General features: G+C 39.9%; 1 protein-coding gene across 1 annotated transcript in view; it reads right to left on the reverse strand.

The window, feature by feature from the left end:
• etv4 (ETS variant transcription factor 4) overlaps positions 1-16359 on the reverse strand; it is a 47003-nt gene that overhangs the window by 2061 nt on the left and 28583 nt on the right. Inside the window, exons 5-11 of the mRNA XM_074662766.1 lie at positions 13284-13413; positions 11006-11188; positions 10241-10698; positions 5881-5949; positions 3709-3756; positions 2684-2856; positions 139-240 (exon numbers count right to left, since the gene is read on the reverse strand). Coding sequence (XP_074518867.1) covers positions 139-240; positions 2684-2856; positions 3709-3756; positions 5881-5949; positions 10241-10698; positions 11006-11188; positions 13284-13413 — 1163 coding nt within the window. The remainder of the gene's footprint in view (positions 1-138; positions 241-2683; positions 2857-3708; positions 3757-5880; positions 5950-10240; positions 10699-11005; positions 11189-13283; positions 13414-16359) is intronic.

Genomic DNA, 16359 nt, shown 5'->3' on the forward strand with positions numbered 1-16359 from the left:
ATATGGATGCAAATTCAGCAGATTGACATTGACCAAGGAGGCGTTAATGATGCAAGCGTCTGTTGCATAAATCACAACAAAGCTGGATATGAAGCGTCTCTAATTAAAGAAACATTCAGTAAACTTGTGTTCCCGTACCTTCTGCATGATTCCCTTCTCGTAGTAGTAGCGCAGAGAGCGGCTGAGTTTGTCGTAGTTCATGGCCGGACGGTTCTTCTGCATCCCCCACAGCCTGGCGACCTGATGAGACAGAGAGGGAAATGTCTTTAGTTACGTTTCTGGCGGCTTTGGAGAATTTAATTTCAAGGTTCTTTGTTTTTTATTATTCAATTTAGAGAAGCTTAAGGACACAGATGACACGTCAACAGCAGACGACTGCTTGAGTCAGCATTTTTACCCTCAAGTCCAGATTCCTGAAACCCTAATTAGACACAGTTGTGTGTAACGGATGAGTGTGACCACTAGGGGTCCTCCATGGAGAGCTGAAAGCTCTCTGCTCTGTACCAGAACAGAGTAAACATGCCCAGACCAGGGCGAGTCCCCACATGTGGATTCACTTCCTTTTTATGTAACCCATTACCACTTGAATGCAACCAGAGTCCCACAGCGTTCGCAGTAAGCGGGGAGTCATGGCTGGTTGTCAGAGGCGGGTCATGAAACTCACAAAGCGAGCTCTCAGCTGATCCTGGACTTTAACTCTGATCAGAAATACAAGTTGATCCAATCAGCTGGTAGCAGTTGTCGATGTTTCTGTTGACAAATATCTGAGACGGGGGAGACGCTGAGGAGTGGGGGAGGGCTGAGAGTCATGACTCAGGAGGAGACAGGTCGTATCCCACTGTGGCCATCAAGCCAGCAGCCCTGTTTGATCTCTGAGTGTGCTCTCAGCTCTAATTGCTCTTGTAAAAACTCTTAGCCCATCCATTTTTAATGTACAGTAAAAAGATAATGGAAAACACGGTATAGACCCGCGCCTAAATGGACGCCGTCTGACGCGGCCAATCACATTTCAGACTTAAACATCACAAAAATGTCTGGACTGAAGAAAAGCGAGTGAGTGTAGGGGTGTTGGATGCTTGTGTGAAAGCGCGTCCTTCAGTTATCAATGCAGAGTTTCATGTGCTGAATAATGAATGGAGGACTAATGGAGGATGGATAAGGGAGCGGACCTGTGAGGACAATCTGATCGCTGTAATCTCAGTCACACCTTTAAACTCGGCTAACATCCCAGAGTAACTTCTCAGATATTAATTTAAAGAGCACTAAGATTCAGTATAAATCAGAGATTGTAGCTTTGATAGGAAGAGGCTAACATCAGCCTTTAAACACAGACAGCCTCTAAAACATCACATGAATCCTTAATTAGCTGGAGATGCTATTCAAAAAAGAAGGCAAGGGGAAAAATCAGCAAAAAGATAATTTGTATATCTTTCTCCACAGGGGGCGCCAAAGTCAACACAATCTAACAAGCTTCTCACTGAAACTTTAGGTGGTTTGATTTTTCTTGGTATGGCAGGCATTTTGGGGCATTTCCTTTAACCAAAACCAGGAGAGGTCCCCAAATTCCCACTTTTTGGTTCCCTTTTGTTCTGGCTCCAGACATATTGGTTCGTGTCCAGAAGGTGTAGCTAAAAAAACTGCAGTCCATTGATTGGTTGAAAGAATTGTCACTTCCTGTGCAACAGCTGAAATAAAAAACAACACTTTACCCTTCCATGTTTTAATTTTCAGTCGACTTTGTGAAGAAAACTTTCTCTTTGTTTGAAAAATGGTGGGAAACTGCTGTAGAGACAGTTTTTCTTCTTCATTGGATTTAATAACGCGGTACACTGTGTTGTGCTACTATGCCATCACGCTATCAAGTCGCTGGTGCAGCCACCGGCATCTGGCTTGCACGCTGCCTACCAAGAAAGGCATGGTTGGCCGTTGAAATGCAAACAGCCAGTCAAGCTTTACTAGTCCAAACCGTTATGATCCAAATTGGACTTGGAAAAAGGGCTTAAGTCTAAAAATATTAAGTCTGTGAGATTGTTCGCCATGTTTTGTGGCCCTCCTCCCAACATGGATCAACAGACCTCAATTTGTAGGGATGGGGAAAAAAATCGACAAAATCAAAATAGGGATTCTCTGTCAAAAATTGAATTTTTTTCAAATTCAGATTCTTCATTTCAGTCTATGTTTATAAACTGGAACGGAAAAAAAGTTACCACTTTTCTCCAACAGAGGGCGAAATGTTTCCCTCTGACTCACATGATGTGCATTTTATGGGAAGATATGGCTCACGATATAGTCTGCAGACATTTATTATCATCATTTAACTTATCACATGGTCTGGTGTTAAAAAAGCAAAATAAAAATCGCAAAAATCATAAATATCGAAGAATCGCAATTTAAATCAAATCGGCGCCCCAAAAATCGCAATAGAATCAAATCCTGAGAATAGCATATCGTCCCAGCCCTAGAAGTTTGTTTCAAAAGTCTTTTTCTTTGAAATAAGTTAGCAAGTTATTTTAGTCATGAAAAAAGTCTCCCAAGTCCTAAAAACTTTTCTGGATAGGTTACACTCAACGACCCCAAAAAGATCAGTTTAAACTGTAGGGAAAAATCAGTAAAAGCTAAATTCAATCAAAACAAACCAAACACTCTTTTTGATCTTGAAAAGAAACACAAAATTTGGATTTACCTCCTCGGGTTCGATGAGTTTGAACTCCATGCCGCGGCCTGTCCAGGCGATGAAGTGGGCGTTACCCGGGTCGTCCAGCAGGGCCACCAGAAACTGCCAGAGCTGCAGAGAGCCTCGGCGCTGGTACGGTGTGCCCTCACGAAAAACGCCACCGCCCTCCTGCTTCACCTCCCCTGAAACCGATACAGGAAAAATCACACGTCAGAAACCTGAAGTTACCCTCTTCAATCGTTTTTTCTTTACACATGCAACTACAGGAAATTTAACCAGCTGGAAAGTATCAAAAATCTCATGGAGCAAGTGCATCAGCAGGTCATCTTATCTTGAAGTTTCATTGTTGCACACTGACGTTATGAAGAACAGCTTATCGAATTCTACAACATAATCACTGCAGTGTGTTTAGAGACAGAAATAGAAACAATTTCTGGATATTTCTGAGCTTAAAAAGAGCTGAGATACTAAAAACAAGCTGAGGTTAGAAGGTTGTTAAGGAAATGTTGGTTAAAGCTGCTCGTAGGTAAAAGGAACCTGATTTGTGTTGGTTTCTGTTTGTTTACCAGTCACTGGATACGTCGTACACAAGTGTGGGAACACGAGAAGCTCAGCTCGGTTACCGCTGATGTCTCTCAGAGAGCTCGCACACTTCACTGGTCCAACCAGTGCTGACACCCTCAGGCTCTCCACTCAATCTCCTTTAACGTCAATCACCAACGCCACTGACACCATGGGAACTACTCGGCCTGACAGAGGAGCTCTTCATCGTGTGTGCGTGGAAACAAAACCCACTAACTAAGTCCGAGAGCGCGTAAAGAGCCATGTACCTGTTACACAAGCAGGCCTGACGTCAGCGTGAGAAGATAGGTCAGCTATAAAGATCGCAGTAGGTGACAGCAGGGCTAGTGTTTCTGCGCTCTGCTCGCTGTCAGCCAGCTAACACCTCACCGTCAGGCTCCTCTCAGAGAGAATGAGAGGAGGGAATGAAATTGAGTGTGAAGAGAGAGGGTTTGTGGGCAGAGCGGTCTCACCTTCGAATTTCTCTGGAACCACGCGGGAGTCATTTTCAAACAGATAGCCTGGGAAACAAAAGAGAGATATGTTAAGATTCAGAGGGCCTGGATCTGCAAACTGCTGAATGCACATTTTAGTTTCTACAAAAGGAAGACTGAAGAAATGACTTCTTATCATTTTTATTTATCACCTTTATACTGCAAAAAACTGAACTGAACATCAAGTGTTTTTGTCTTATTTTCAGTAAAAAAAATGTCTTTCTAGACTTTATATGAGCAAAATTTACCTGAGTGGGCCAGGAAATGTCTGATTCCAAGTTATTTAAAGACAAAAATGAGGTCGAAATTGTTCGTAACAAGAAAAAAAAATCTGCACTGTAAAACTGAAACCTTATTTAGTGTTTTTGTCTTATTATTATTTTTTTAAATTGTAATTACACTTAACATGAGCCACATTCACCTGACCAGTCCAGAACAATGCCCTTTTTTAAATTGTTTAAAGAAAAAAAAGAGGTCTAAATTACTTGTGACCAGCAAAAAAAAAAAAAAAATCTGCCAGTGGAACAAGAGAAAATTTACCTGTATTAAGAGATTGTTTTAGTTTCAAGAAAATTTTCCAGCAATTTTTTCTTGTTCCATCGGCAATTTAATTTTACTTGTTACAAGCAAAAATGAGCCAGAATTAACTGAACAGTCTGGAAAAAATGTTCAATTTCAAGTTATTTGAAGACAAAAGTGAGGTCTGAACTGTTTTTTACAAGGAAAAAAAAAACTGCATTGCAAAACGAAAATCTTATCAAGTGTTTTGTCTTATTTTAAGAGAAAACTGTCTTATTATACTTGATATGAGCCACATTCAACCGCTCAGTCCAGAACAATGTCTTGCCTCAAATTATTAAAAGACAAAAATGAGGTCTGAGTTGCTTGTAACGAGTAAAAAAAAAAAAACTGCCAATGAAACATTAAAAAAGGTACTTGTATTAGGACATTATTTTAGTTCCAAGAAAATGTTCCATCAATTTTTTTCTTGTTCCAATGGCAGATTTTTTTTTCTTGTTACAAGAATTTCAGAGCTCATTTTTCTGTCTTGAAGTAACTTCAAATCACACATTTTTTTGGACTGGTACACTGCAAAAAAATGAAATCTTATCGAGTTTTTTTTCTTAATTTCAGTTGAAATTGTCTTATTATACTCAAAATGAGCCACATTTAACCGAGCAGTCCAGAAAAATCTCGTTTCAAGTTATTTAAGGACAAAAATGAGGTCTGAGAAAAGTTGCTTCCATTAAGACATTATATTACTTCAAGCTAATTTTCTAGTAAACTTTTCTTGTTTCATTGGCAGATTTCTTTCACTTGTTTCATGCAGTTCAGACCTCATTTTTGTCCTTAAATAGCTTGAAACAAGACATTTTCTGGACTGATACACTGCAAAAAAATGAAATCTGATTAAGTGATTTTGTCTTGTTTTCATTTGAAATTGTCCTTTTAGACTTTCCTTGAGCCATATTCACATGACCAATCCAGAAAAATGTCTTGTTTAAAGTTATTTAAGGACAAAATTGAGGTCTAAATTGCTTGAAACAAGTGAAAAAATCTGCCAATGGAATCAGAGCAAAATTATTTGTATGTAGACATTATTCTACTGTCAAGCAAATTTTCAAGCAGGTTTTCCCTTTTTTCATTGGCAGATTTTTTTTACTGGTTACAAACTCAGACCTCATTTTTAAATGTGGCCCAAATCAAATACAATGAGAAAACTTTTACTTAATACGAGAAAAAAACACAGGATAAGATTTTTTGAGGTATGACTTCTTTGAGGGTTATTTAATCCCTCTTTCTGCAGGAATAAAATAGAAAACAGTGTGTGGGAAGATTGTTCCCCATTCTGCCAGTGAAATATTCCCCTTTCTCTGTTTTTATCTTTGTGTTTATTCAGAGATTCTTGAGGCAGGCGTGAGGCGACGGCGTCTGCCAATAGAAACACAGTCATGCCGCCGGTTAGCCAATAGAAACCCAGACTATCTACACCGGTTAGCCAATAACCACAGAGCTGTAACCAGCAGAATTTGCTTTGTAGATAAAACACTGGAGGACAGGGGGCTGTAATTGAGATATTTCTATCACCAGGGTTGAGAAATAGTTGGACCGAGGGTTAGAAGAAGGAGGGATCGCAGGAAACTGTGTTACCTTCATTGCTGTGCTGCTGGTTTGGGTAGCCCTCGCTGTGGTGGTACATGGAGGGACATCCAGGCACATCTGGGACAGAAACACAGAGTGAGGTCAAAATGTGGTCATTAAATCTGTCCTCCAGGTAATTAAATGTTGAAAGAAAACGGTATTTAACTTCATTTTACCTCCAAATTCTGCATAAACTATCTTGCAATTTTACTCAGATGCTGATTCTGTACTTTGAGTGAATAAAACCCCCAAAAAACTGCTTACTGAGCCGATAGGAGTGGCACAATGAGGTATAGAGTATTATATGGATGCATTGTGCCATCGTCTCCAGCATTGCAAGGACAAACTGTACATTTATCATATCACTTGTCTCGTCTGTGGCGGTATTTTTAGGCCATGAGACAGCACCTTCACCAGACCAGAAAAGTGGTACAGTATACAGTGTCTGCACTTTATCTGGGCTCATTACTGACTGTCTCCAATAGATGCATTCACAGAAATAGATTCAGTGAGGCTCCTCGTTGCTCCCTCAGGCTCAAATCTCTGCATGTTCAGACACCTCTGGAGCTCATTTATGTTTTAATGACTCCTTCAATCTGAGGGGCGTAGCTCCACATCCTGTGACCGCTGCGCTCACCTTTGTGTGTGTGTGTGTGAGTGTTTTTTTGTCTATTTTTTCTTCAGCGTAAAAAACAGGCGTGTCACAGACTATTGTCAACACGTTTGTCTGTTTTTATTTCGTCTGCAGTGAATGAACGAGACGAGCCGGAGCATAAAAAGTGAAGAAGGTGCAGCTCTTTGCCTCTGGCTTCAGATTCGTGAGTCACTCGCGGGGAATGCAGCTGCAGCTCTGTGACTGCGATAAGATGCCATTGGGGAAAAATCAAACCTCCATTCTGGGGCGGCAGCACTCGATCATACTGTAAATAATACGTCCGCCCGCAATGGCAGTGCTCCCACCGGGGAGCGATGGGTAGATTAGGTGTGAGAGCAGCCGGGGTTAATTGTGTACCGGCTGGCATGACCATTTTGTGTCTTTCATGCGACACAATGGCAGTGATTAAGACAGGAATGCCTCTTTGTATGTGCGAGCAGGAGCCTTATTCTCAGGCTGTTTGAATGAGACTGCAGACCTGTGACATTTAGAGCTCATTGTTTACTTTGTGAACATTAGAAACACACAGGTGTTGTTTTCTTTACACGCTATTTGCTTCAATACACCTCTTTGCACGCTCCATTACCTTTCTACCATTACACGCCAACGACCCTGCACTGTTGTATAACCATAAATAGACGTCAACATTAATAAGTAGAGTTGGCTTTATAACCTTATTAACGCTTCATTTGCAAAGTGCATTCATGAGTGTGTTCAACACAAATTATCCAATCATCTCTGTGAAAGAAGCTTTATCCTAACAGCACTTAAATAGAATCAATTAGACATATGTAGCTTTATTTAAATGGTGCTGAGTGTTTACACAGACGCCTCTACCTGGAGGGAGCTACCTGGAATCTAATGGCTAATAAAAGGAAGGCTGTAGGTGCCATGATTTCTTTTTTTGTTTGGTTATTTTGCAGCTTTTTCTTTTCTTTTATTCTGAGAAGATAGGACAGTGGGTGTTACAGCTCCGAAACTTTGATTTTGAGAGTTGAACTTTGAAATATGCAAGAAAAAAGTCCAGAATTTAGGCTCTCGTTAGCATCTGTGCAATCTCTACACTGTCTTTTTAGACTTAATATGAGCCACATTTACCTGACCAGTCTAGAAAATTGTCTTATTTCAAGTTATTTCAAGACAAAAATAAGGTCTAAATTGCTTGTGATGAGTGAAAATGATCTGGCAGTGGAACAAGAGAAAAGTTACTGATATTATGACATTTTTTTTGTTTTTACTTCTTAAAAGCAATTCAGACCTCATTTTTGTCTTAAATAAATTTGAAATAAGACATTTTGTGGACTGATCAGTTGAATGTGGCTCATATCAAGTGTGATAAGACAATTTATGCTTAAAATGAGACAAAATGTTACTGTCTCACTACTATTTCACCTATTTACTAAATGTTTTTTTTTTATTTTTTTATTTCCTTTTTATCTTCTTGGATTCTTGAAACGTGCTGCTTATTGTTTACACGTCTCCAGAACAGAGATAAACTTTGCTCTCCTGCGTCTCGTTGGCCTCTGGAGGCCATCAAACTCATATCAGAGACGCTCCAGAGGAAACCCCACCAAACTCTGCTCTCCCCTCCTCCTGACTCTTATCCTCAGAAAAACATCCTTCTGTACTTTCTGTTTCTTTATCTCTCAGGTTGTGGCATGAAATCAAAAAAAGAGAAAAAAAACACAGATAGAGAAGAGTTTGGTTGTTTTTCTTTGGTTTTGATGTCATGAAGTTAAAGTATTCAGGTTTGCATGCTTTGTAATCATCTGTTGATCGGACAGGTAGAGACACAACAAAAGCTTCCTGCAGCTGTTTTAAAGCAGGTGAATGAGGACACGATGTACGTGAAGTGTTACATTTCTCTCTCCTTGTTTTAAATTCAGAGAGCCAGGCAGAGGAGCTGCTTTCTGGGCTTGTTTTTTAGAGTGCCTTCGCTGGTCACCCAGCCCCAAACCCCCCCATCACCAGCCTCCCTCCCCTCCCAGAGCCCAGCCAGTGAGCGGTTCGGGTTACTGTGGCCACGCTCATTTTTCCATTATGAGTTCATCTGCCTGCAGAAAAAGGAAGCCGCTGGTGCAACCTGAAACCCTGGAGCACTCCACCAGGGACTCTAGTCTTTCCAGTGCCCTCCATTTTCTCAATGAAATTCCTCCACCTCTCTTTCTCTCCCCTCACAGAGAGCAGGAGGAGGGAGGAGGGGGAGTGTGGCTGCAGCAGAAAAAAATGCTTTTTCTCGTTGCTTTGCTAAGTGTCAGGGAGTTGAAAGGAGGAGTTTTGGAGGCAGAGAGGGAGGGAGTAGGAGTGTAGATACAGTGAAGAAGTTTGTTTGCCTTTTGGACATTTTGTTCCTGAGTCTGCTCCGAACACAGACGAGGGTTTGTCTTTAAAGTGAAGTCTGAAGCCAAAGACAACACTCAGTAAATACCTCATTCACATGGCAGTTTTATGCATTTTAGCAATTTAAAGTATCCATTTTCTTTGTGATGTACCAGATTCTAAATCCTTGACCTTCAGAGAAATGCAGAAAAGCTGCACATCCTAAAATGTTTCAGAGGATTGAAGCAACAAAAACAATGAGGTCTGACCTCTTTTTTAAGTAAACCGGAAGAAATGTCAAAATTCTTTGAAATACACTGCAACAAACAAAATCTTTTCAAGTTTTTTTGTCTTATTTAAGAGAAATTTGTCTCATTTTACTTGATATGAGCTACATTAAACTTATCAATTCAGTAAAAAGCCTAGTTTAAAGTAATTTAAAAACAAAAATGAGGTCTGAATTGCTTGGAACAAGTAAAAAAATCTGCCAATGGAAGAAGAAAAATTTACTAGAAAATTTGCTTGAAACTAGAATAATGTCTTAATACAAGACACTTTTGTCTTGTTGGATTTGCAGATATTTTTTTCATATTTTTTCCAATCAATTCAGACCCCCTTTTTTTTCTTTAAATAACTTGAAACAAGACATTTTTCTGGACTTGTCAGGTAAATTTGGCCTTTTTAATTCTGAAAAGACATTTAAATTCTTGTAAATCTAAAACAAAAATCTTGATTTCACATTTTCCTGTAAGATTAATGGATTCAAGCAAAATCTTTTTGGGGTAATATCAAACTTTTGACATTTGTTTTAATTCAGAAATGAAGGTCTGTAGAGAAATTGACATTGAGCGCTGAAATCGAAGAATTGTTGAAGATTTTTTTTTCTTTTAAAACTGAAAAAATAAATAAATAAATAAATAAATAAATAAAACAAATTGTCTAAATTGAGCGAAAAAGCCTGAATTATTAAACCAAATTCATACTTATGTAAAAAAAAAAAAAAAAAAATGTAAAAGTTAAATTTTGTTTTATAGAACTTTGCTCTTCAATTTTAAGTCAGGGAAAGTTAGAATTTGGAAATAAAATATAGTATAAATTAAATTAAGTGATAAATTAAATAAGTATGAAATTCCAATTTCACCTAAAAATAGGAAGAAAAAAACAATAAGCAGCCTTCATTTTCTTTTCAGGGTCATTTTAAACACTTTGACGCCTCAGTCTGAAAACCTTTGACTACTTCCTGCTGTGTTTCTAGTTTTTACAGGTTAAGTGTAAAACTGATCTTTAAAAATATTCTCTGGGCCTTGTTATGGTGAATTAGGGGAAATGACACATAAATGAAGGAGGACGTGTTTGACCTCAGTGCCCACATCGGTCAGAGTAACTTCCACTCACCAGGTTCGTAGTTGTAGTCTGTCGGCTCCTGCTTCACCATCATGTGGGCCGGTGGGAACCTGTGTGGGAGCGGGTGTGAGTGTGGATGTGGATGTTGGTGGGGGTGAGGATGGGGATGAGGGTGAGTGTGGGGGTGAGGTCCGTGCCCGTGCCCTGATCCGCTTCCGTGCCCCGGTCCGCCCATGTGAGCCGCCCGCTCGTACAGCGGGTCCATGTACTCCTGCTTGAAGCTCTGCTGCAGGTAGGGCATGCAGGGGTCAGAGTGCTGCCGGTGATAACCCCCGACCCCACCTCCTCCACTTCCACCTCCTGGTCCTCCTCCACCTCCACCTCCACCACCACCAGCAGCTCCACTGCCTCCATGTCCAGCTGGGGCAGATGGCATCCGCTGGAAGGCCTGCCCTGGTGGTGGGAAGTGGGGACACATGGGGTCACCTGAGGGGCCCTGATACCTGGAACTGAGACATCAGACAAACAACTCAGGGCATGACCTCATAAAGTGCATTCATTTATTTAATATTTCATTTAAGATCAATGTTTTCAGAGTTTTCTTTTTATAGATGTTGTACTACATTCAGAAATTAAGGTAGTTTAGGTGACTTAATGTTTTTTTTATTTCATAGTTAAAATGTCTAATCGACATTTTTCAACAACTGGAAAATCAGATTTTTCAACATGTCAGGATAAAGGGTTGGAAAAATGACACCAAACACATATATTTGCAGTTGAAACTCATGATTTCTGTACATGGTGGCGGTCAGTCACCTGGCGTTGATGGGGTAACTGTTGCTAGGCAGCGGCTGGGAGGTGGCAGCAGGGTTCATGTAGCCAGCGTCGGGCCGTCCGGCCGTGGCGGGTTTGGGGGAGTAATGCTGCTGCATGGGAGACATGGGGGTCCCTGGGCAGGAGCTCTTGGCCCCTCCTGCAGCCCTTTTCTGCTCATAGGCACTGAAAGATTGAACACATGGAGCATGTTAACACACACATGCATACATGCATGAGGGCTGATGTAAGAACAGGGTCAACCAGGGGGGGAGGCTGGTTGGTTATTCTCAGTCAATTCAACAAACATGCTAATGGTCAGAGGTTGAGTGGTCGATACATGAGGTCAGTGTTTCAGCCAGGCTGATGTTAGACTGACTTTTGCTTCCTCTCTTCTACTTTAACGAAGGATGTCAGTTAATAAAACCATAATAAATCAGCTTTGTATCAGGGCTTTAATGAAATTTGCACAATGGCCCAAATAAAAGATAAAAACAGCTTCAGAGGAAGCCTGGAAGAGACAGAATCTAAAAGAGGAAGTGATGAGGCTCGTCTTTGCTCTTATCTAGGAGCCAGAAACTAAGAGGGAGCAGAATGCAGAGAGGAATAGTGCAAAAACTGAAATCTTACCAAGTGTTTTTGTCTTATTTTCAGAAGAAAATGTTTTTTTAGACTTAATATGAGCCACATTCATCTGACCAGTCCAGAAAATTTCTTGTTTGTACAAAGTTATAAGTTATATAAAGACAAAAATGAAGTCAACAAGTAACGAGGTAACAAGTTGAAAAAATCTACCAGTGGAAAAAGAAAAAAATTGCTTGATAATTTGCTTGAAACTAGAATAATGTCTCAATACATGCAAGTTTGTCCTTGATCCATTGGCAGATTTTTTTTACTTGTCATAAGCAATTCAGACCTCATTTTGTCTATAAATAACTTGAATTAAGATTTTTTTCTGGGCTGGTCTTTTAAATGTTGCTCATATTAATTCTAAAAAGACATTTTCTTCTTAAAATTAGACAAAAACACTTGATAAGATTTTAAGCTTTTGATTTATTTCTGTCTATTGTCTCTGTTTTGTCATCAGTATGAGACTTTCTAATGCTGCTGTCTTAACCAGGACTCCCTTGTAAAAGAGACTTTGCATCTTAATGGCATTATTAATGGGATTAAATATAATAAAATAAAAAATGTAAAGACACTTTGGATCAACAGACTCTCTTTGCCGTCTCCATCACTGCAAAAAAATGAAATCTTATCAAGTGTTTTTGTCTTATTTTCAGTAGAAAATGTCTTTTTCGACTTAGTATGAGCCACATTCACCTGATCAGTCCAGAGAAATGCCTTGTTTCAAAAATGAGGTGTGAATTGTTTGTAACTAGTAAAAAAAACTGCCTATAGAAAAAGAGAAAAGTTACTTCTATCAAGACATTATTCTAGTTTTAAGCAAATTTTTGAGCCTTTTTCCTCCTTTCTTTCCAGATTTTTTTTTTATTTGTCATAAGCAATTCAGACCTCATTTTTCTCTTCAAACAACTTGAAATGAGACATTTTTCTTGACTGGTCTGGTGAATGTGGCTCGGATTAAGTCTAAAAGGACATTTTCTAGTGAAATAAGACAAAAACACTTGATAAGATTTCATTTTTTTGCCGTGCACAAGAAAAACTGACTGTCATGTGAGATTATTACACTGGATTCTTTGACTTTGTGATGTTCAGGATCAGTCTAAGATTCCTGCTGCCTCCACAGTTTGGATAATGAGCTGTGTTTGGTACGTAAGGCAGGATTAAATGAACTTTTAATACCCATCAGCTTTCTTTATGTCATAGTTTAACGTTTTTTTTTGCCCAAATGAAAGCACCACACTGCAAAAACTGAAATCTTATCAAGTGTTTTTTTCTTCTATTTAAGTTAAAATTGGCTTTTTATACTTTACATGAGCCACATTCAACTGGCCAGTAAAAAAAAAATGCCAATGGATGGTTAATACAAGTAACTTTTCTCTTTCAACTCTCATTTTCTCTTTAAATAAATTGAAAAAAAGAAATTTTTCTTGACTGGTCAAGTGAATGTGGCTCATATTAAGACTTAAAAGACAATTTCTACTGAAAATAAGACAAAAACACTTGATAAGATTTCAGTTTATACAGTGCAGCCTTCATTGTGTCATTTTGTCGTGGTTGGTTTGTTTTAGGGAGCATGAACTGATGGTCATCAGCTCAGTCACATGGTTTCTCAACAGGATCTCTATGATGAGACTCTTGGGGGGACCTGGTGTACCTGGCATAAAGGCACTGCTCTCCACCGGGGTAGCTGAAGCTGGTCTTGTGGCTACAGGACTGGCTGGGGTCAGATCCGGGGCTCTGCGGCTCCTTCTTGATGGTGACTGGAGGGCTGTGAAATGCCACGGCTGTAGAGAGATGGAGGAGAGAGGTGAGCGTTGGCACACAGACGGCGGTTTCTGCGTGCTCTTTGTGTCGCCGGGCCCTGCCCCGATACTCCTGTCATCAGGCTTAAGGCTTAATGCAGATTCTTCTGTCCGCACAGGAATCTCTTTTACGTGCCAGACAAAATGCTTAAGTGACTTTCAGCTGCCGAGCGCAGGGCAGCAGACAGACACGTATAAACACACACTGAAGAGAACAGGAACAGCAAAAAAACACACACACGCTCACACACGACTGCATTCCTGCAGCCCAAAGTGTCCTCGCCCACTTTTCTTCTCTCCTCCAGACACAACAGCAGCCAAAACTTCCTCTGTCAAAGCCAGGCTGGAAGGTAAACAACTCCACGGACGGGAGAGACGTCTGCACGCTGCTGAAAGCCAGCGTCACACCTCTGTTGGAACAGCATACACACTCTTTCTGTGTTTGGCATTCTTTCCTATCTGTGTCCAGATGTTGGCCAGAGGTTTTACTTTTGTTTCCTCAGAGAGGTATCAGGAAAGAGACGTTTTATGATAATCAAAGAGCGGCAGTTTAATTCCCCTGCTCTTTCTTCAGCTCAAACCCAAACTGTCGATCAAGCCGCCCTGCTGGAGGGAACCTTTGCCTCGACGGCCACAGAAACCACCCAAAGTGGAGCTTCAAACTGTGCCGAGGGCTTGTGTTTATTATGTGAGGGGAGGTTTTCACCCGGAGAACTGTACAGGATGTTTTTCTGGTCCCGACAGGGTAAACAGCAGCAGCTGTGCACTTCCAGCTGGGGAGGCCTGTATTTATGTGTGTGCATGTGTGTGTGTGTGTATTAGCAATCTTGGCAAATCTGTGTGTGCATATGCTGAAAAGTGCATACGTGTGTGCAGTGGGTGTGGAGCTGACGGAGCGGGCCACACTGAAAAGCTCAGCCCAGGTAATTACACACTGTCGTCCATTCACAAAAAGGAGGAGAAAGAAAAAAAAACGTCTGGCTGCCTGAATGAAGCCAGAGACGGTCGTTTCGGCTGAGGCAAGAGATAGAAAGTGAAAAAATGAAGGAGGAACAATGGAGGGAAGGCAAAGTGAGGAAAGAGTACAGTGACTTCAACCGCACGCTGTCCACAAAGGAAGCAGGGAAACTGTGGAATCACACAGTAAAAAACTGAAGTCTTATCGAGTGTTTTTGTCTCACTTTGAGTAAACTATTTTTATTTATTTAACCTTTATTTAACCAGGTTGGTCCTGTTGAGATTAAAAAACACTTTTTGAAGGGACACGTGGCCAAGACAGGCAGGAGGAAAACACAAAAGCCCGGTTCAGATCAGTACGGTTTGGTACAGGTTCGCTCGGTTAAGCTTGGTCTTGTTTGGATTCCCACAGCCAATACGCTACCACGAGAGGGCACAGTTTGCTGTGGAAACGAAAATGGGATCATGCTTAACTGTACCAAACCGTACTAAACCAAACCGGACTGCTTGGTGGAAACGCGGCTTAATAGAACCAGCCTCCATGTCTTTCATTTTAGATTTAAAAACATTCAAAGACACCAGCTCCTTGAGCTTTAAGTCATTCTGCAGCTGGTTTCAAGATAAGGATGCAGAGTACCCAAAGACTTTTTTTCCCAATTTCAGCCCAAGCGTTTGGGACAGAGAGCGTAATGACGTCCTGAGAGCGCAGAGAGTGCTGTCTGGTACTTTTCTGCATGATAAAAACACACAAAAAATGGGGCAGCAGACCAAGAACTGCCTTATAGGTAAGTGTGCACTGCAAAAAAACTGAAATCTTATCAAGTGTTTTTGTCTTATTTTCAGTAGAAAATGTCTTTTAGACTTAATATGAGCCACAAGTAAAAAAATCTGCCAATGGAAAAAGAGAAAAGTTTCTTGTATTATGAAGCAACTCAGACCTTATTTTTATGTTGAAGTAACTTTAAACAAGACATTTTTCTGGACCGATAAGTTGAATGTAGCTCATATTCATTATAAGAAGACAATTTTTACTTTAAATGAGACAAAAACACTTGCTAAGATTTCATTTTTTTGCAGTGTGTACCAATGTGTGAGCCTCCGGGCAGCCACAGTGGGCCGTCCAACCCGAAGGTACAACTCACAATGATGAGTCAGAAGTTTACAGTTAGTTATAAACTTCAAGGAGGCATGGTGGGCAGTATCCACCATATGGAGACACTGAGCTGGAGCATGCTTGTACAATAGGTCTCCATAATCTAAAACAGGTCAACCCTGTAAAGCCTGACCCATCAAAAAAAGCTAGAAAATTCTGTTGTCTTGGTACTGAGATGTTTATTAACCCTTTAAAAAAAAACTGGACAAAAATTTAACTTCATTATTTTTTACGATATATTTTTATATCATTTGATAAATTTGGCAACTTAAAAAAATAAGCAAGTAAATTTGCCTTTTTTCAATGCAGAATATATGTATATATATATATATATATATATATATATATATATATATATATATATATATATATATATATATATATATATATATATATATATATATATATATATATATATATATTTTTTTTAATGAATAACAATTTAAATGTTAAAAAGTGTGTGCGATTTCCATGATTTCAGCAGCCGTTTTGCAAATGGCCAAAATACTACTTTATCTGCCTGCAGTGGTATGACGATCCTCAAAGGGGTAGAGTACATCAGACAGTTTAACAGGTTTTAAGGAAACTATCATTTTAAAGAGACAGGGGCCTTAGAAATCCATGTATCAAATATCATGTTTGGCAATAAAGGGTTAAAAGGTTGTAGCAATTAGTCTCTTTTTACATTAAAGGAAAGACACAACCTGTTTCTGAATCAAAAACCCAGTTTCAGCCTCAGCTTTTTCACAAGACCAAAAAATCATCTTATTATGCTGGATATGAGCCATTTCCCCTGAGAAGTCAAGAAAAATGTCTTA

Source organism: Halichoeres trimaculatus, unplaced genomic scaffold (assembly GCF_033239565.1).
Source record: "Halichoeres trimaculatus isolate MK-OKI-2021-1 unplaced genomic scaffold, fHalTri1.1 fHalTri1_scaffold_23, whole genome shotgun sequence".
NCBI lineage: Eukaryota > Metazoa > Chordata > Actinopteri > Labriformes > Labridae > Halichoeres > Halichoeres trimaculatus.